Genomic DNA, 19,174 nt, shown 5'->3' with positions numbered 1-19,174 from the left:
GGGTCCATATTGGTAACCAATGCAATAACCTACACCTAAAAAAAATCAAATTTTAAGTTAGGAAATAGAAGTATATAGACATTTTTTTATGGTAGATTAAAAATATGATATCTTTCACATATAGACAAAGATTTCGGAGAGCTACCTCCAAAATCTCCGTGGAATCTACCTCTTCTAATAAAAAAATAAAAAAAGTCTAAAGTTGCCACTTTCGTTTTCTCATCAATTTCAATTTTTTTTCTCAAAGCCTTTAAAAATGACACATGTACTTTTTCCACATGCGACCCTATCATAAACTTTTGATTAAGAGCATATAATCAAAAAATCTGTTATTTATTATCTACGGTAACACATATAATTGACATAATTTTGAATTGATTAAATATTTATCTATGGCAACATGTCCCAAATCTACCAAGGTTGAAACTGATCGGCCCTTTCTAGAAATCTACTCCATAATTTCTGAGATTTTGCAGTAATCTCTGGAGGTTTTGACGGTGCGAGTGGAGGAAGTTGTCAGGTGATGTATGTATCTGTGTAGGTGTGTGTATGTGTGTATATGTATGTTTTTGTGTAGATGTATGCATCTTTGTAGGTCTGTGTATATGTGCGCATACATGTAAGTTTCTATGAGTGTAAGTGTGTGTATTTTTGTTTATATTTGTGTGTATCTTCGTTTTTGTTTTTAGGTGCAGGTTTCTTTTACATTTTTTTTTAAAATATAGAGGTTGTATATGTGTATTAGGAATAGAAGTTTTTTGTTTTCTTCACTTGGGGTCATGGGTTTTGGGACCATCGAAACAAGTAAAGGTGATAACTGTGCCATATCAACTTCTATTAGCAGTTCTTAGAGTTTAGCAACCATTTCCTAAACATGTATATCTCATAAGTTTAAGTTTATTAGAAATGGGTAAGCTTCATTTTTATTTATTCTTTTCGTCACTAAATATATAAAAAAATCACCTTATTTTGTTTTCATGTTACCTTTTGTTCTTGATTTCAGGTAAACGAGATGGTATAATTTCCATAAAAACATTAGTAAACACATGCAACCTCCTAAAATTCCTTCATTTGATATTCAAATGACATTTTGTTACAATATATCTCTACTTCAAGTGGTATATATATATATATATATATATATATATATATATATATATATATATATATATATATATATATATATATATATATATATATACACACTAGCCGTTTACCCGCGCCAAGCGACGGGTGTGACAATGGTGGTTGAATGCTGAAAGATGAATTAAACCCTAGAAATGGAAACGTCAGCGATATATATCCAAGATTTGTGAACAAAAATTGCGAGATTTGGGGAAATACGGAGATAAAGAATGAACCGGGTCAAAATAGCCTAAGAATAAGGGATAAGAGATTTGACATTTTCAACTGTTGACCATATGTACTCTACTCTTTTTGTAATGCATAAATTGCTTGTACAAATGCATTGTATGTTTGTACGACTTAAAATTCAGCATTTGACCAAAAATGATTTATAAGGTAATTAATATATATATATATATATATATATATATATATATATATATATATATATATATATATATATATATATATATATATATATATATATATAGTAGTGGTAGACCCGCGCAAAGCGGCAGGGGTGCATAATTTCTTTCGGCGATATGTTTCGTTTATAAACATTTTATGTCCCAAAAGAAAGTACATGTCGAAGACAATAGAATCCAACTTGGACGTTAGTAGTTGTAGGGAAAGTGTTTCATTAGTTTAAAATTCCTTAATATAGATGTCTACGAATGAACTTTTCGACCAAAAAATCTAATAGGAATCAAAACTGAACCGGAACCAGAATTTGTTATTCGATGTGGTTCTCGGTTCTCCCTACTCCATTATTTTTTTTTTATTTTTGGTTATTTTTCAGTTAATAATTAGAACCGGGTAGGGGAATCTTGATTCTCCAAATCCATCACTTTTAGTTATCAGTTATTTCTGTCTCATGGCGGTTTCAAAACCGCACACATGTCTAGAAATTTATTTTCATTTTGTTGTTAATTATCAAATTAAATATTAAAAAAACCAATTGTATTGTACAACTTTTATCATTTTTATTTAAAGATTAATTAATTTGGTAATTGTATAATCAAATGCAAGATTGGTTTAAAATTGAAAGTTATTATATTGTTATTCAATATAATATTTTGGATATGTTTATTATATTGTTACCCGGCATGATATCTACAAAAAATAACAATATATACCTAACATGACAATACCAATATGTAATTGTTGGACTGAAGGGGAACCACTAAGAAAAATATGAGTAACCTATTATATATAATTAACATTTTCAAATAAAAAAGCAAACGACCACAATTCTGACTCCATGTTTTTATATATCTGACAAACTAACCAATAAATAAAGAAATTTTCCAACTTTAGACATAGATACAACAACTAACAAATAATATTTAGCTGCCAACGAAGCAGCAAACAAACTCCATTCTAGATGATTTCTCAGTAGTAATTTGTAAGTAACGTAAATTGCAAGGAACTTTGCTAGAATAAGAAACAAAACCCAAAAACATTTTAGGCATCACACCTCAAAATTGATCAGAAAAGGCGATATGCAACTCCAACCAAGATGATTTATCAGTAGCAAGGTGGATATCCTGAAACAGCAACGAACTTTGTTCAACCACAGTAAGAACCATAATAGGCAGCAATCCTATGCGATTTATAGCCTTCAGTAGAATCTAGATATATCTGTGAATCAACATCAACATCTTAACCTGTATAAAAATCATATTTTCAAGAAAAATAAATCAGAAGTCTATAGCGGACTCACTGGAACAACAAGAAAGAAATGAAATTACTAAAAAAACAAACCAGTAAGAACTCAAACCTGTAAGAACTTGAAACCACCTCTTTGGAATAAAACCCATTAGAAATCTAACCTATGAGATCATAAAGGAGTACAAAATTGAAAACAGTAATGAAAGAAAATAGTAGAACTTGTTCGAAAGAAAAAGAAAGTATTGAGGCGGACTTTTTGCTCAAGTCAAAATTTCCTAATAATCACTTATAATTCATCCCTACAAAACAGAATCTTAAAAAACAGAAATATTCTATTGGTTTATAACAAAACTTTTGGGGTTCCATAACTAAAACAACACAAAATGGTGATACAACCAATGCAAATACAAGTTGCATCATTCTGCAATCTTTTCACTTGAACATCTTTCGTGCATCTGAAAACCAACCATTAAATCTCAATGTTAAAGCTATAAATAGAACTCGTAAGACTAATTGGAACAAATTTTATGTGTCAATCTCAAAGATACGACAAGGGAAGCTATTATTTAACCACACATCCTACCGTCGTATCTAGGGTACATGCCAAATCATTAGTTGGGCTACTTCTTTATCTTCCCCAAGCATGTAACCAAACCAAACCAAATCAGTGAGTTAATAAACTAAAGAAGAAGATATAGAAATGAGTGATGGTTCAGAGAGAGAAGAAAACCAATAATCTGATAGTTCCATAATTGTGATATCGTGAAGACCATTGAAACATTATTTCAAATCATCACTTTTTCATTAATAACCATGCAACAAACCAGAACCTGACATCAACCATTCATACTACATAAAAAACCACAAGTAAGTCAAAAATCAAGAAGGTATAAAGTAATTTAAACAAAATCATACCGACAACATACAAACCACTCCTACTTAACATATTCAGATGCTCAACTTTATAAACAGTTTAAACGCATAAACAGAATATAGATTAATGGATGAGGATAGATCTTCAGATTACCTTTTGCTTACCCAAAAAGATCAGAGATGTGTCATTTGAAACCTAAAATCAACCCCATATGGAGTTCGAAATCTAGCAACAATAGGTATGTAGTGATGAGCTCGGGGATAGGGTTTTCAGTGGTGCGTTGGTGGAGGGATTCTGGTAAGATGGTGGTCCAATGGCAGTCGGTGGTGTGGTCAGGCCATTCAGTAATGCCGGTGGTTGTGTTTTTAGAATGGCCTTTGCCAGTGGTTGTGTTTTTAGGTTTTCTCCTAAGGTTGAGAAGGAGTGGGTGAGAGACTGAGAGTAGTTGACCCAATAACTATGCAGTCATTTTGTGAGGTGTGGTGGGTACAAGAAAGTGGCGGATTAAGTGGTAACTCAAACGAAAAAAGTCAATTTAAGAGAGAAAAAGTCAGGTCAACAAGAAAAGAGAGATAATTAGGGAATTAGATACGAATGATAAGATTAGATGGTTTAAGTTTAGAATTTAATATTATTATATCCATTGTTATTGTTATTGTACTTTAAGCTTAATGGTTTGGACGTCTTAAAAAAATAATATTATTATATGCAATCTATTTTTAGAAATAGTGAGATTTTTTTTTATAAGATAGTACAGATATATATATATATATATATATATATATATATATATATATATATATATATATATATATATATATATATATATATATATATATATATACAGAGAGAGAGAGAGAGCTATGTTCAAATGTGGATTGACATCTATTGTGTGGACATGTGGATAATGTTATTCTGTGAGAATTACAAAGAAAATATGTTGTTTGATAATATGAATACGTTTAATCTTATATAATTATTTTAGTTATTAAGCATTTTCACTAATTAAATCGTCTATAAGGTTAATATACATTTTTTTTTTTAATTATTCTCATTCTGTCAGAATGTTATCAGGATGTTTATTGAGTCGTATTTTATAAGAATTAAAATAAATAAAAAACGGTGAATGGGAACAAAAATGAATTAGAATTTGTGAGAATCCATTAAAATAACAATAGTTCTGTGAGATTGAACATATTCATATTACTAAACAACCTATGTATATATGTGTGTGTATATATATATATATATATATATATATATATATATATATATATATATATATATATATATATATATATATATATAAGGATAGAGAATATACATTACAGCCTCACTTAAGTTTAGATACTAAACCTTTAAAGTATGTCGTTTTAACTTAGTAAATATACCCAATTTGGTTTTCACTTGTTAAATATACCATCCTCGATAACATTTATTTCCTTCATTATCGTTTTACCATCCGTGTTTTCTTTCCTCCATTATCGCTTATTACTTCACCCTAATTAACATTACTTATTTTCACTGTCACGAAAGTGGAAGATAATCAATATTCTTGCTTCCTTATCAAAATTATTACGTCGATCTTGAATCTACCAATCTTTATATGAGGTTTAGTACCTAAGCTTAGATGGGGTTACAATGTATATTCACTTCTCCATATATATATATATATATATATATATATATATATATATATATATATATATATATATATATATATATATATATATATATATATATATATATATATCTGAAAATATAAATATTTTTATGAAGATTTTTCCAATATTTTCTATATACTTTAATGACTTAAGTATGACCATTGCAAAAGTTTGATAGTTTATAGATTATAGTCACTTTTTCAAGAAAATGGTATTTTTGTTGGTACCATGATATAGAAATATTAGGGCCCCTTGAACCACGAGATTTATACAAAATAACTCATCTACGTGACGATAAATTATTTGCCCTTTTAAAAGAATAGATGTGGCACGTTTATAAAACATTTCACACCCAAAATAACAGGATCATATACACGAAAAAACACATTAAACCTTAATATAAATTTGCAAATGAACGAGACACCAAGTCGTACTAAGTTTGATGTGAGTGACCAATTGATCATGTCGTATATGAGATCATAAATCACGTGCATTGATTGAACGAAACCGGGCCCACCCACTATTAATCCACAGACCACATTGAAAAGAATCAAACAAGAAGGCCCAAGAAGGTAAAGGGCCCACCTCTACTTTATCCACGAATACAATGAGTTCCTACCAACTTCACCTCATCTTTCAATATCAAACATAAAAGCTTCAATCACAATACACACATAATTAATGAAATAAAAAAGAACCAAATTCAATGAACTCCTCATAAATAAAATAAGATAAAAAGAAAGAAAAACAAATAAATTGTTTTCCTTCCTTTTATTACAATCACAAATAAAAATGATTCACAAGAAATTTAAAACTCGCTTGAAAGGGGGGCATGGTCGTGATTCATGAACACGTTAGGGTAAATGAGTCCCGCTAGGCCACCTCCGATAAGTGGTCCAACCCAGTAGATCCAGTGGCCAGAGAAATCTCCACTGGCCACTGCAGGTCCAAAAGATCTGGCAGGGTTCATTGATCCACCAGAGAATGCACCGGCTGCCAAAATGTTGGCACCCACAATGAATCCAATGGCCATGGGTGCAATTGTTCCCAATGAGCCCTTCTTTGGATCACAGGCAGTGGCGTATACTGTGTAAACCAACGCAAATGTGATAACGATCTCCATCACAACTCCTTGAATCGCTCCAACTCCGGCAGCAACACCATGTATAGGCACTGCCTGAAAAAATACAAGGTATATAGAATAAGTACATATCCAAGATGTACAAAACCACATGGTTATGAATTCTAACTCATTTATGACAAACAAGTCTGTTGAGTTGCATTTTTCAGAAAGTTATGGGCAGACAAGTAACGTTTATTCGTATACAAGTACATACCATAAAAATAAAAACTATAGTGTCTTGTAGTGTTAAAAAAGTAAAAATCAGAAAAATTGTGACCCCACTTTATCATCTTAAAAGAATAATAATAATAGTGGTACAACACTAAGTCGGTAACACTAAAACATAGCCTAAAATGATGATTAAAGCCTCCGAAATCGTTTTGTTTAAAAACATTGGTTGTATTTTAATATTATTGTTCATGATTATATTTATATACATATATTCACCAAAAACGATGGAAATTATTTTTTATGGGTCAATGAGATATTTTCATCGGTTAATTTTAAAGTTTCTTGCTTACCAGTCCTCCGGTGACGAAACTGAGAAGGTAGCATGCGGCGACGGAGCCAACTAGTTGTGCAATCCAGTAAATGATTCCGGTTAGGATGGTGATCTGACCACCAACAGCCAATCCGAAGGTGACAGCTGGGTTGACGTGGCCTCCGGAGATGTTAGCGGCGATAGCAACGGCTACGAAGAGTGCAAATCCATGGCAAACTGCCACTGCAACAAGACCCGCCGGATCTAGGGCGGCGTCTGCCGTCAACTTGCCTGAACAAAAGTCAAGAAGATTATTACGTACGTAGGTACAGCTAGCAACGTGAATTTGCATGGGAAATTAATAAAGGGTTTTGTTAATTAAATAATTAAAAGGTATGTGATTCAGTGATTGGCTACCGTATGCGATGGCGGAGCCGACGCCGGCGAAGACAAAGAGGAGGGTGGAGATGAACTCTGCAATGTAGGCTTTGATGGAGCCAAAGCTAAAGGAGTCATCAAAACGACCAAATGCAATTCCTGGCATTTTGGAAATATTATTAAATAATTATATTAAAGAAATTGAGAGAGTGAAGAAGAGATGAGGAGAATTGGGAGTGGCACTTTGCAAATGACACTAAAGCCCCTTTATATAATGAAAGTTTTCAAATATAATAATAATAAAATTAATTTATAATAATTATCATAATTGATAATTTTGTTTTATTGCATACATATCCGAACAAAACCTATTTTTTTATATGTGAAACTGTTGCCTTTAAGGCAATGACATGACACATGACTATTCTTTTATCATTTTTACTATTAATTAGATTATGTTTGATATGCCTAAATTTATGAAACTAGTTAAAAATGAAACGAGTTGATCGGATAAAAATCGTTGCATATATCCTTTATCAACATAACCTCCTAAATTAATGAACTCATCTACCCTAATAAATAAAAATGATTTTGTCACATGTCGTTTTCTCATTCAATTTGCCACATGTCATTTTGTTTTAATTTAGAGATATATTTATTTTCCACTTGTCTTTTATTTCATTTTTCATTTCTAATATATTACTAATTAGTTTCCATAAATTAAACCTATCATAATGATATTAATTTCAAATTTTAAATTTTAAATTTTAATTTTAATTTCAAATAATTTTACAGTTTAAACATTTGTGTTTAACATTTTGTTATAATTAACCTGTTTAGTTTACGGGTCTGATAACTAAACAATAATTTTTATTTATTTATTTTTTGCATGTTTTTTTTCTCATAATTTTTATTTATTTCAAATTCAAATAAACTTTTCATCGTTTCTATTTAACATTTTGTTTCTATAATATACGAGTTTCACAACTAGTAACATATTACAGAAAATGAAATAGACAAAATATTATATGTTAAATGAGTATGGTATTGGGAGGTATGATCCAACTTGAGTTGGAAACTAAGAATCGAAAACAAATAAGGAAATATGTCTTAGTAAACATGTGAGCGTGTTGATCGCGGGACTTGGATAGTAGAAGAAGGAGAACAGATTTATGAACAAGGTTTTCACAGACAAAGTTCCAGTGAATCTCAAAATGTTTCATAAGCTCATGGAAAACGACTTTGTTGCCAATTTGAATAGCGTTATTGTTGTCACAAAATAACGAGGTAGAAAGGGACTGGGGAGTAGTTACCATGTCAGTCGAAAGCCAATGTAACCAAACTAGTTCTTGAGTAGCATCTACCACATGAAAATTTAATTTCTTGTATGGCCATCGTTTAAGTGTGTTTAAATATTATATTAAATGATAATGTATAAATACTTTACATAACATGTAAACATGATAAACAATAAATTTTATGTAAATAATAACATATTTTTTTTAAAATTACACTTTCAAAAGCATGGTTCCAACTATGAAGGTAGTTACTTACCTATAAGTCGTCTTATATTTTAGATAATGAATATTAACGAACATAGAAATTCAAATCTATAAATCCTTAAAAAGTATATTATAAATTGGATAATGGGAGTTTAAAGATAGAAAGGAATATAATGCTGTCGATGCAAATATTGTGGGGGTGGGATCCTGGCTGGCAATAACATGCTTCTTATGGAAGTGTCTAGACTCCCCGATACATCATATGTCCTATTATGTTTGTCGTTTCAACCACATATGCCATCACTGCTGAAATAAATCGGACTATATATTTTGAAATATAACATATGAAAATGTTATACATCAAAGTTTATAAAAAAAAATTTAATAGATCATATAATCCTAAATTATATTGGATGGGTTTACCCAACTCTTGAACAAGTCTCTAGAGTCGGTCCTAAATAATTAAATATCTTCAAAGGTCCGTGACGAGCTTGCCCGGACCACCTTAATTTGGTTAAATAAAATAAAACATTTCTTCTAAGAGTTTGAGTAAAACACATTTACTGGTTAATGAATAATGTTGGTCAAAGTATTTTCTCACTCATATTGTTAAATCTGCATGATATAATTTAGATGGTTCGGGTGATGCACCATTAACGCCCTAACAAAAATGTACACTTTTAGCGGTTACAAATTAAAAAAAAAAAAACAAAACAAAATAAAACACAATTATATTACAAGGATCAATGTATATTGTTGTTGATCATAGCAGGTAAAAGGAGATGGTAATCTCTATTATGCACGTATCCTAGATTTGAAGTTAAGGTTTAAAGGGAATCTCTAAATTCGAAAATCAACATGTTAGAAATGTTTCATTAGAGTTTTATGTTAGTTCTAAGCATTTTTAATGCTAATCTACTTCTATTCTTAGCATTTATATCTTCATTTCGAGCATAATTAGTTGTTGATGCTCCAAAACCCTAACAATGGTGCAAATCCAAATTTGAAGTTATGCTCATGAATTGATGCTGTCTCTATGCTTACTTTTATGTTTCTAAACTTTATGTGATCTAAAAAATCCGCCATTTGTTGGCAATCACACTAATATAACTAATCTGAAGATTTCAGGTTAGACTGAGGACTTGAATGGTAATTCAAGATTTACTTATGACCTACTTTAAATATTGATTCAGTAAATTGGAACTCATTGGATGATGATATAGATTTATAAAAGGTTTATTGAGTTTTTAGAGCTTATAAGATGTCTTTGAAACTTAATAAAGTTTTTGTTGCTCAAATCACTAGATCATCTTACTTGAGTCATAAATCCTTGTATAGTTAGGTTTTTTTTATAAAAGGTTAATATCATGGTTATGATGGCATTTGAGTATATTATGATAATTAATATCAACCTAAATAAATTTATGAGGTTAAATAAAGCTTAAAAGAAATTTTCGAAGTTGATGATTAATATCAAGCTCATTCAAACTTTGAAACTTTAAGACCTTTAATCTTTGATACATTAATAAAATAAGATGTATTTGATTAGTAAAATAATTTACTATGACTTATTTCATTCATTAAAGTCATTAGGTAGGCCTACAGAAGGTTTGTGGCAAATACATCAAAGTACATTACCCAAAGGAGTAAAAATTTACAAATTGGCATGACCAAGGAATCACACTTACGCTGTGTATGCCAAGGAAAATTTCACATGGATCATGTGCCCTTTTGATCCATGAGAAAATTTCAACTAAGCCTAGTTTAGCCTAAATCGCTTCCACAACTTCTTTAGTACCTCCTTAATGTTATGCAATGATTAGGATGGGTTAAATTGAGTTATAAACTAGGTTTAGAACTTGAGGTGATTTATACTGGGAGTACATGTCCCTACCTAATTTCATGCTTTGATTTTGAAATGATTTCACATAATATACTTCTTACTTCCAATATGAATAATATAAGTAATTTTTCATTCATGAAATATTTTTTTCGAATACATGTTTCATTTGTAAAGTTAATGCTTATTTTTCAAATTTGTTTTGAGCATCGTATTTGTGCATTCACTTAAGATGGGATTGTGATCGTGTGACCAATGTACCAAATTTTGAATAGATATATTCCCACAATGGGGTTTAGATATTCCTAAAAGCAAGATGAAGTGTGGAAAAGTTGTCTCTTATGTGATCTTGTGTGACGTTTTCACGAGTACCTAATTCATAGAATGTGCAAGACTTAGGTAATTGTGCTAACTGCTAACTTTTCATGCACTCGAATTGTTAGCCATCACTAAGGGCTCGAATTGTTAGCCATCACTAAGGACTTGAGATTGACATAGGATTGGAGAATAGAAGCATATGAATCTGCATGCTTGATTTTTTGAATTATTCCCTTTTGATATATATATATATATATATATATATATATATATATATATATATATATATATATATATATATATATATATATATATATATATATATATATATATATTGATTCCATGGATTTTATAATGTTTTTAAAACAATTTTGAATTTTTGACTTTGAACATTCGAACTTGGTTTATGAAATATTATACAATCACCCATACAAGAAAAATATATGTCTGCTAGGAAACACATTTGAAAGAACGATAGTTGTGATTATGTGAGGTTGAAAGGAAGTAACGCTGATGGTTATTATGCGACTTCATCTTCTAGCGTCGTTCTAGGTAGTGGCATCAAGACTTCCTCAAATCGCTACACAATACATAACCTAATTAAGCCCAAATAATATTCAGTCCAAGATTCAATCCCCTTAGCCCGATAAACCTTATTTGTTTAACGCCCAATCTTCATCCCTTGAGTATTGATACCCTCTCATGATTAATTTCAAGTCCGGTTTTCAAAATAAAGAAATGTACCGAAATCGGATGTTACAACTATGACACCATCATAGTCTTACACTTACTTTCGTTGCTACAGTATGACATCCCGTATTTTTCAAAATCGAAAACAAAAATTTCTTTACGCTTTCAAAACCATATTATCTTTGTTTGCAGAAAATCTCTCTATAATAAAACATTTTTCAAAAACTGTCTCGTTTTATTAAATTATCTTTAAGGATGTCATAATTAATATAGTGCATAAGTTACAGTGTAAAGACCTAACATAATATTTTAATGATAATAAATCATAATTAATAAACCTACAAAAGCAACTTTTCCAAACAATGTATCATTTAACATAGATATCCATAAGACAATCTACCTCATCTCATTGATTCTCACATATTGATCCTATATCATTGATCCTTGAGATCTAACTTGATGTATCATTGTAAGCAACAAGTAGACTTTGCTGCTTTAGGGATTCCTTGGCAGTAGAAGTCAATAAAGGAAACTATGAGGGGGATAAAGTATAAAAACATATGGGAAGGGACACCCGTCATGTTACATAGTACGTCTGTGGGTTATAAATCCATATTAACAGCGTAATTCATGAGACTTTTCTAGATCAGTGAAGTATTATCATCTTACTCTAGCAGATGACCAGACATACCTAACAGGTTGCCTGATACAGACCCACCATTTTTGGTTGTCGAAAAAGAGGAGGAATACTCGTATAGTACTTCGGTATGTAACTCGTACCCTAACACGCTATAGTGTCATAGAACATGGCTCTACTCTCTGCTCCAGACTCACACACACCCCTGGTATACAACTACCTAAAATCCAACTTAATTGAACTAAGTATTCCTTTCAAGTTTTATTCAATAACTAGACATGACTACTAAACCCATAATCAATCTTAAACACAACTTTTTTGTTTATACAATACTACTGCAATACCAGGTATAACTAAGCATTTATTCAATTTACTTTGGAATAAGTATCTTATATGAGTCTTAGTTTGTAACTAGACATGACCACTATACTAAGTATCGTCATTCACTCATCTTTTAATCTCTTTCTCGAATTTCTCTCATTGGATCTGGAATTTTCTTAATATTTAGGATTATTTGGAAAACTTGGAAAGTAAAAGCTCTCAAGTTGGAGTTCTGTCCATGTAATCATCCCGATTTTCTCTAGAATCTCTGTTAGTTAAAGTACACTCATATTTTTGTCAATGTAACGTATATTTATAGTCATAGTCGTTATTATGAACCTATAAATAAGAGTTATCAGTGATTCCAAGTCATTATATTGATTGATCTACTTACGGGGATGATGTCTAGGCTGAATTTAGTGAGGTGTTTAAAGTGGGATTTCCAAACAGTATACTTTGTATACAAAAAGGACCCTACATCCGATATGATCCTATGATATGATCACATCTGGTTATTCCTTCCTTGATAGATCTTGATGTAGACATTGGGATTAGTGAGAAATCTAGACTATCATTAGTCACCAAAAATATAAGACTAAGACTTAGTAATATAAACCTAGGTCATGTTAGAGGAAAAGCTAAAGTACCAAGGTGAAGTTCTGCCCAAATTCCGAAGCATCCACTTTTAACAGGTGTGTGCATAGTTACTTTCATACTTATTATATATATATATATGTGTGTGTGTGTGTGTGTGTATGTGTATGTGTGTGTGTATATGTATGTATATATATATATATATATATATATATATATATATATATATATATATATATATATATATCGGGTAGTAATGGGTGATGATAGATTGGAGATGAGAGATGAAAAATGATTACGAGAGGTCCTTAAAAATAAAAATATAGGAGATGTCATGAATTTTACTTGCGATGATTGTGATTTTTGTGATGTAGTCATCTAACAGAGTATAGGTGACGACCACAGACGAATCTAAACAGTCTGGTAGCATACTGGCAGGTTCGCAACCTATATGTGATGAATTATGAGTTCAGTTGATATATGAACCTTATATTCATGTGATGTACTCCACTAACATGTATTACGTAGGAATCCCCGAAGTAGTAATGTCAATGCGATGATTAGGAGGTGAACCTTAAGAGCAGTCCTTAGTGATGAAATATAGAATGTGATGATTAAGCGATGAACCTTAGGAGAAGTTCTTAGAGATGAAATGTGATGTAGGTGATGATCCTTAGGAAGAGTTCTTAGAAATGAATGTAGAAGAAAACATGGATTTGTAATCGGGTTAACTATTTGATAATTAAACATATTAACTATATTATTGTGGGTTGAAAATCCAATATACTCACCAGGTTTCCCAACCTAACCCATTCAACTTCTTTGTATCACAAGTATCGATATTGTTGCATCCCCAATTTCACAACAAGAAAATACCGATTTATTTATGCTTTTTAAAAATCAAAGTATTATTTTTAAAGAATTATAATGTGTAATTTATTCCCAAAAACATGATAATAATATTTTGAAATTATTTCCAAAGGAATGTACTTTATTATATAAAAAAATTTTGGGATGTAATCGTCAATAAAGTACATAATCATAAACGAAAGATTGTAGGCCTTACAACAGTACATTAACCTATCGGCCTACATTCCATTATCCTCTTATCAGAATCATCTCAACACACATGTGCTTTCGTACCGCTACCAACGATACAAGGAAACTGAGTGGGTCATACTTGGGGATGTTTGGTGAACACATAGGCTTTCAACCCACAACAATTAAATTCTTTAGTTATTCTTTTCATCAAACAATTCAACCCGATTACCCATTCCCGTTATCCTCATATTATGACCCTAAATACTAGTCTCAAGGGACCTACCCTAAGGATCATTGTAAGCATCAAGGTAGACAACACTGCTTAGGGGATTCCTTAGCAAATGTATGTCAATAAGGCAACCATGCGGGGATGGAGCACATCATTAGTGAACGCGTAGTTCAAAAACACCTACAGTTTGCAAGCTTGCCAACGCTCCACTGGACTTTCTAGAATAGTATGTGGTCGTCATCTATACTCCGCTAGATGACTAGATCATCTATAAAGTCAAGGCCTCTCCTCCTATCATCATCTCCATCTCATATATTTCATCATTATCATCCATTTTCTACCATATATATATATATATATATATATATATATATATATATATATATATATATATATATATATATATATAAATCCAATAAAATGATGTTATAATATTTTATCTAACAAGGATATCAGGAAGTACAAATAATAGACACATTTAGCATATAATTATCTAGATACTTCATATCTATGTGTAAGTCGAAGTTATTATGCACTCACTTGTTAAAGTGATGATTTCGGGCAACGCTTTGCTTCTAGCACTTGACCTTTCCTTTAAAGTGACCTATGATAATTATTACTAAGTTTTAGTCTAAAGTTTCTAATGATATCCTAGACCTATCAATCATTCCAATAAATATCGATAGTTCTATCAAATAAGGATTAGCCAGACAAGAAAGTTGGGAGGCATGACCATTTCGGTGTGTAGCCTTTCTGAAATCCAACAACCAAGCCAACATGACCATGCTAGTCACCTTTCCCCTAAGTATATTCATCAGTATTATAACTTGGAATTACTGATAGTTATTATTTGTATGTTCATAATAACGACTTATGACTATAAATATAAGTTACAGTGAAAGAACTAGAGTGTAGCTTAACTTACAAAGGCTCCTCCTGTCCAAAGTCCATAAATCGCACTCGTGGGGCTCTTACTTTTTGGCTACTACTTGGTTGAATACCTCAGGGGTTGCAGGGCTTTGCCAGAACACATAAACTAATGGAAAATGGCCTACAAGTAAGAAATACTTGAGAGAGAAAGTGTGTACGGGTTTAGGGATGAATGTTTATACGAAGGCCACTATTTATATCCATGAAAAGAAAGCATGTCGTACATGTATGGGAGTGCGCCATGCTATATGGCCCTGATGGCTCCTTTGGGCTTCTACCACATGTCGTCGCCTCATTTGTCCCTGTATGCCCTTTCTAAAAGGTGCCACGTGTCACCTTCTGATAATGTCTATTTTACGCATATATTTTGTTGTATTAGTGTCTAAGTTAGTAACCATATTTGGTATATACTTGACCCGAGTGTGCATGGTCCTTTTGGGTTGCCTTCACCAAAGCAACTTGACAAGGTAATTTGATATGAGAGAGGAGATATTATGATTTATTTATATATTATAAGAATAATATATTAAAGGATAAATCATATTTATTTAATTAGTATTAGTCATAAATTAATTAGGAATTAATTTGGTGACTAAAAGAGATTAATTAAATAAAAGGGTATAAACTGTCAAATGTGTGATAGTTGAGTTTTGGGCTAGGAAACCTAATGGACTAAGGGGGAACGAAATTATGATGAAGGATCATCATATTTTCGTCCAAGGCCTCATTCCATAAGGTTCCTTGGGCTGCTTGGTGGCTAAGCTGTCCATTAGGGTTTAGACTAAAACCCTAGCACCCTATAGTATAAATACATGCCCAATGCTTCAATTTAAGGCCACTTGATTCCAAGGGAACCCTAGGGCCGAAATTAGCATCATTCCCTCTTCTCTCTTAGTTGCCTTCTTGCTTCAAGGTGTTTGTGAGCCATTAGAGGCACTACAATTGTGGTGCTTGCTTTCAAGAGTTCAAGAGAGTTCAAGAGATCAAGGAAACTAGTTGTTATTGCTATATAACAACAAAGGTATGTCTACTACACTTCTATGTAATTTTCGAAAATCATAGAAGCATGCTAGGGTTTATTTTGTGTTCATAAAGTTGTATGTCTTATAGTGAAAACATAGATCCAACTAGGGTTGCATGCACACATAGGATTGTTTGTATTAAACCTATCAATATTTATACTATTTTTTTATGTTATTCAGAGCTAAAAGATACTTAATACACTTTGAAATGTTGAATTACAGTTAAAATGGGAGCTGGAATGCAAAAGGAGGAGAAAGGAGCTAAAAGGACGCAAAAAAGATGTTGTTGGACAGCTTGACCCCTCATTTGTATTTTCGCCATATTTCATGACTCGTAACTTTGATTGATAAGATTCAAAATGATCTGAAACTACACAAAATTTCATACAACTTTCATGTTCTGAGAAAATGTTGATTCTGAATTACCACGGCGTGGTAAATCGAAACTTCGTGAGCGGTGATACTGACCAGGAGAATACGAGATACACACGAGGACCACGACGTGGTGCTATTACCATGTCGTGGTGATCAAATTTTCGGGAATCTATATATTTCAAGCATATGGACGATTTTTAGGGGAGAACTCCATTTCTATTGATCCTTAGTCGAAAAGTAACCTCTATTATGCCGTTTTGGGGGTCTAGAAGGCAACCGAAAGGCCGTTAAGCTGACAGGAGCGAAAATTTGAAGGATTGGAGAGCAGATTCATGCTGGTGATCATGTGGTTTGTTATCGTGACCATGTTTAGCATTCCACTATGATTCCATTATGTGTTTACTTTCTGATTTAGATGTTAAAACCTTTTACTTTGTGTTTAAGATTGCTTGAATCTTTGAATTTATGGTTTAATTGCTATTTGGAATGTTTATTTGTGTTTAATTTATTTTGTCAAGTTTGATTGAAGATCCATGTGTGTTAAAGATTGCTACTTTGTTCTCTATTGTTGAATTAATAAGAGTTTAGATGACCATCTAGCTATGTTAATTTGAATCATAGTTGTTCAGTGACCATTGGTGATTATGACTAGAGTTTTGACCAAAACCTAGGGTTAGAGAATAAAGTGATGAACCTTAATGTGTGTGCATGAGTAGAATGACAATTCTCTGCATGATTTAACTCCTATGACCATTAGGGTTAAATAAGATCAAATTTTTCTTAATACGAACTAAATAATGATTTGCATGATTGTTTGTTCACCTGATCAATGGATTAATAGTTGTGTTGAAATCAAAGGATTAGTAGTCGTAACCATGACACTAGTCATATTAGGAATCGGTGAATAATGAATAAATTTCCATTATATCAGTAGTTAGCCATTAATTTGAGATGTAATTTATCTTGACCAAAGTACCTAAAGAAATTTGTCTTCCAGTCAGTTTTTCGATATTTGATGTTATTTGGTATTTAAAGTATTTAACATAACTCTTCCTATTATTTATGTGATTTGTGTAACCTATAATCAAATATTCTAAATTAATTCACCACCGTTCCCCTTGTGTTCGACACCTATTCTTACCACAACTATACTATTACACGATTAGGTTCACTTCCCAGTGTGTGTGTGTGTGTTAGTCTAGTTGCGATAAAATCAGTTTTATAAATTTAAAACTTGAGCAATTAAAACATACATATATATATATATATATATATATATATATATATATATATATATATATATATATATATATATATATATATATATATATATGTCACACATCACCTTCCTATGGTGCCATGTTTCAAAATATCCTTTGTCCACGTCGGCATGTCTCAAAAGAAACCGGCTTCCCTGACATGGCCACGTGGCGCTCTCTCATGGTGCCACATCATCGTGCGTGTCGCGCACTTCGGGCGAACGATTTTCCAGATTTTCAAAATGGTGTAACTTATTCATACGAGCTCTGTTTTCGACGTTCTTTTAATCCATAGTAAGCTCTCAACGAGATCTACAACTTTCCTTTAGACCCCAATAGCTAATTCTCACTCTATCAAAAATTAATATTTTTCATAGGCTTGGGTTGTTGAATTTGTTGCGGAAATCAGAACTCCTACGTACTTAATTCTCACTCTATCAAAAATTAATATTTTCATAGGCTTGGGTTGTTTAATTTGTTGCGGAAATAATAACTCCTACATACAGACTTCGTTCTTGTTGTTCTCTATATCGACAGAATCCTATTGACAAGGTCTTCAATTCTCGTTTAAATAATACTTAAACATCAAAGTAAATATTGAAAATTACCATACAAATGAGTTGATCTAAAACCGATCAAAGTGAACATATTATTTAAACATTAAAGTAAGTATTGAAAATTACCAATCTGGTGGATGCGGTGCAGTTACGTCGGCCCCTTCTCTTTCGTACCAGAAGTACCTAAAATGTAACGTCCCAAAATTCAAGACTAAAAAATTATTTTAATAAAACATTACGTTAAGCAAATTCATCATTTCAAACATAAACAAAGTATTAGTTTCCAAAATACATATTCATTATCAGAGTAAACATTCCCAGGCTGTCTAAACTATGGTGTGTGCCATGCGATCACCCCGAGCTCTTCCCTCCGCTACCGGAAGTACCTGAAAACAAAACTGGAAACCGTAAGCACGAAGCTTAGTGAGTTCCCCACCCTACCACATACCATGCATAACCATGTACTGCACATACTGTGCCACGCCCGCTAACCTGGGCCTCGCCCCCTACCTCGGGCCTCGCCCGCTACAACGGCCCCGCCGT

At 32.0% G+C, this 19,174-nt stretch overlaps 1 protein-coding gene across 1 annotated transcript; it reads right to left on the bottom strand.

Annotated features, from left to right (window-relative positions):
* Positions 1 to 6,028: 6,028 nt before the first annotated feature.
* LOC111910289 (aquaporin TIP2-1) lies at positions 6,029 to 7,571 on the bottom strand. Its single transcript, XM_023906102.3, has 3 exons — positions 7,356 to 7,571; positions 6,979 to 7,229; positions 6,029 to 6,511 (listed from the first exon to the last, which is right to left on the bottom strand). Exons 1-3 carry the CDS (start codon positions 7,480 to 7,482, stop codon positions 6,143 to 6,145), a joined length of 747 nt encoding a protein of 248 aa, XP_023761870.1. The 5' UTR covers positions 7,483 to 7,571; the 3' UTR covers positions 6,029 to 6,142.
* Positions 7,572 to 19,174: the final 11,603 nt, after the last annotated feature.

Source organism: Lactuca sativa, chromosome 5 (assembly GCF_002870075.4).
Source record: "Lactuca sativa cultivar Salinas chromosome 5, Lsat_Salinas_v11, whole genome shotgun sequence".
Lineage (NCBI taxonomy): Eukaryota > Viridiplantae > Streptophyta > Magnoliopsida > Asterales > Asteraceae > Lactuca > Lactuca sativa.
The sequence above is the reverse complement of the archived record's forward strand: the minus strand, read 5'-3'. Positions and strand labels throughout refer to the sequence as shown.

What these genes read in the sequence shown, in the direction of transcription:
- LOC111910289 (XM_023906102.3), bottom strand. Translation starts at nt 7,482, where the DNA reads ATGCCAGGAATTGCATTTGGTCGTTTTGATGACTCCTTTAGCTTTGGC. An exon ending in CGGCTCCGCCATCGCATACG is followed by an intron (nt 7,230 to 7,355) that starts GTAGCCAATCAC and finishes ACTTTTGTTCAG; the next exon opens with GCAAGTTGACGGCAGACGCC. An exon ending in GTTTCGTCACCGGAGGACTG is followed by an intron (nt 6,512 to 6,978) that starts GTAAGCAAGAAA and finishes GTATTTTTTCAG; the next exon opens with GCAGTGCCTATACATGGTGT.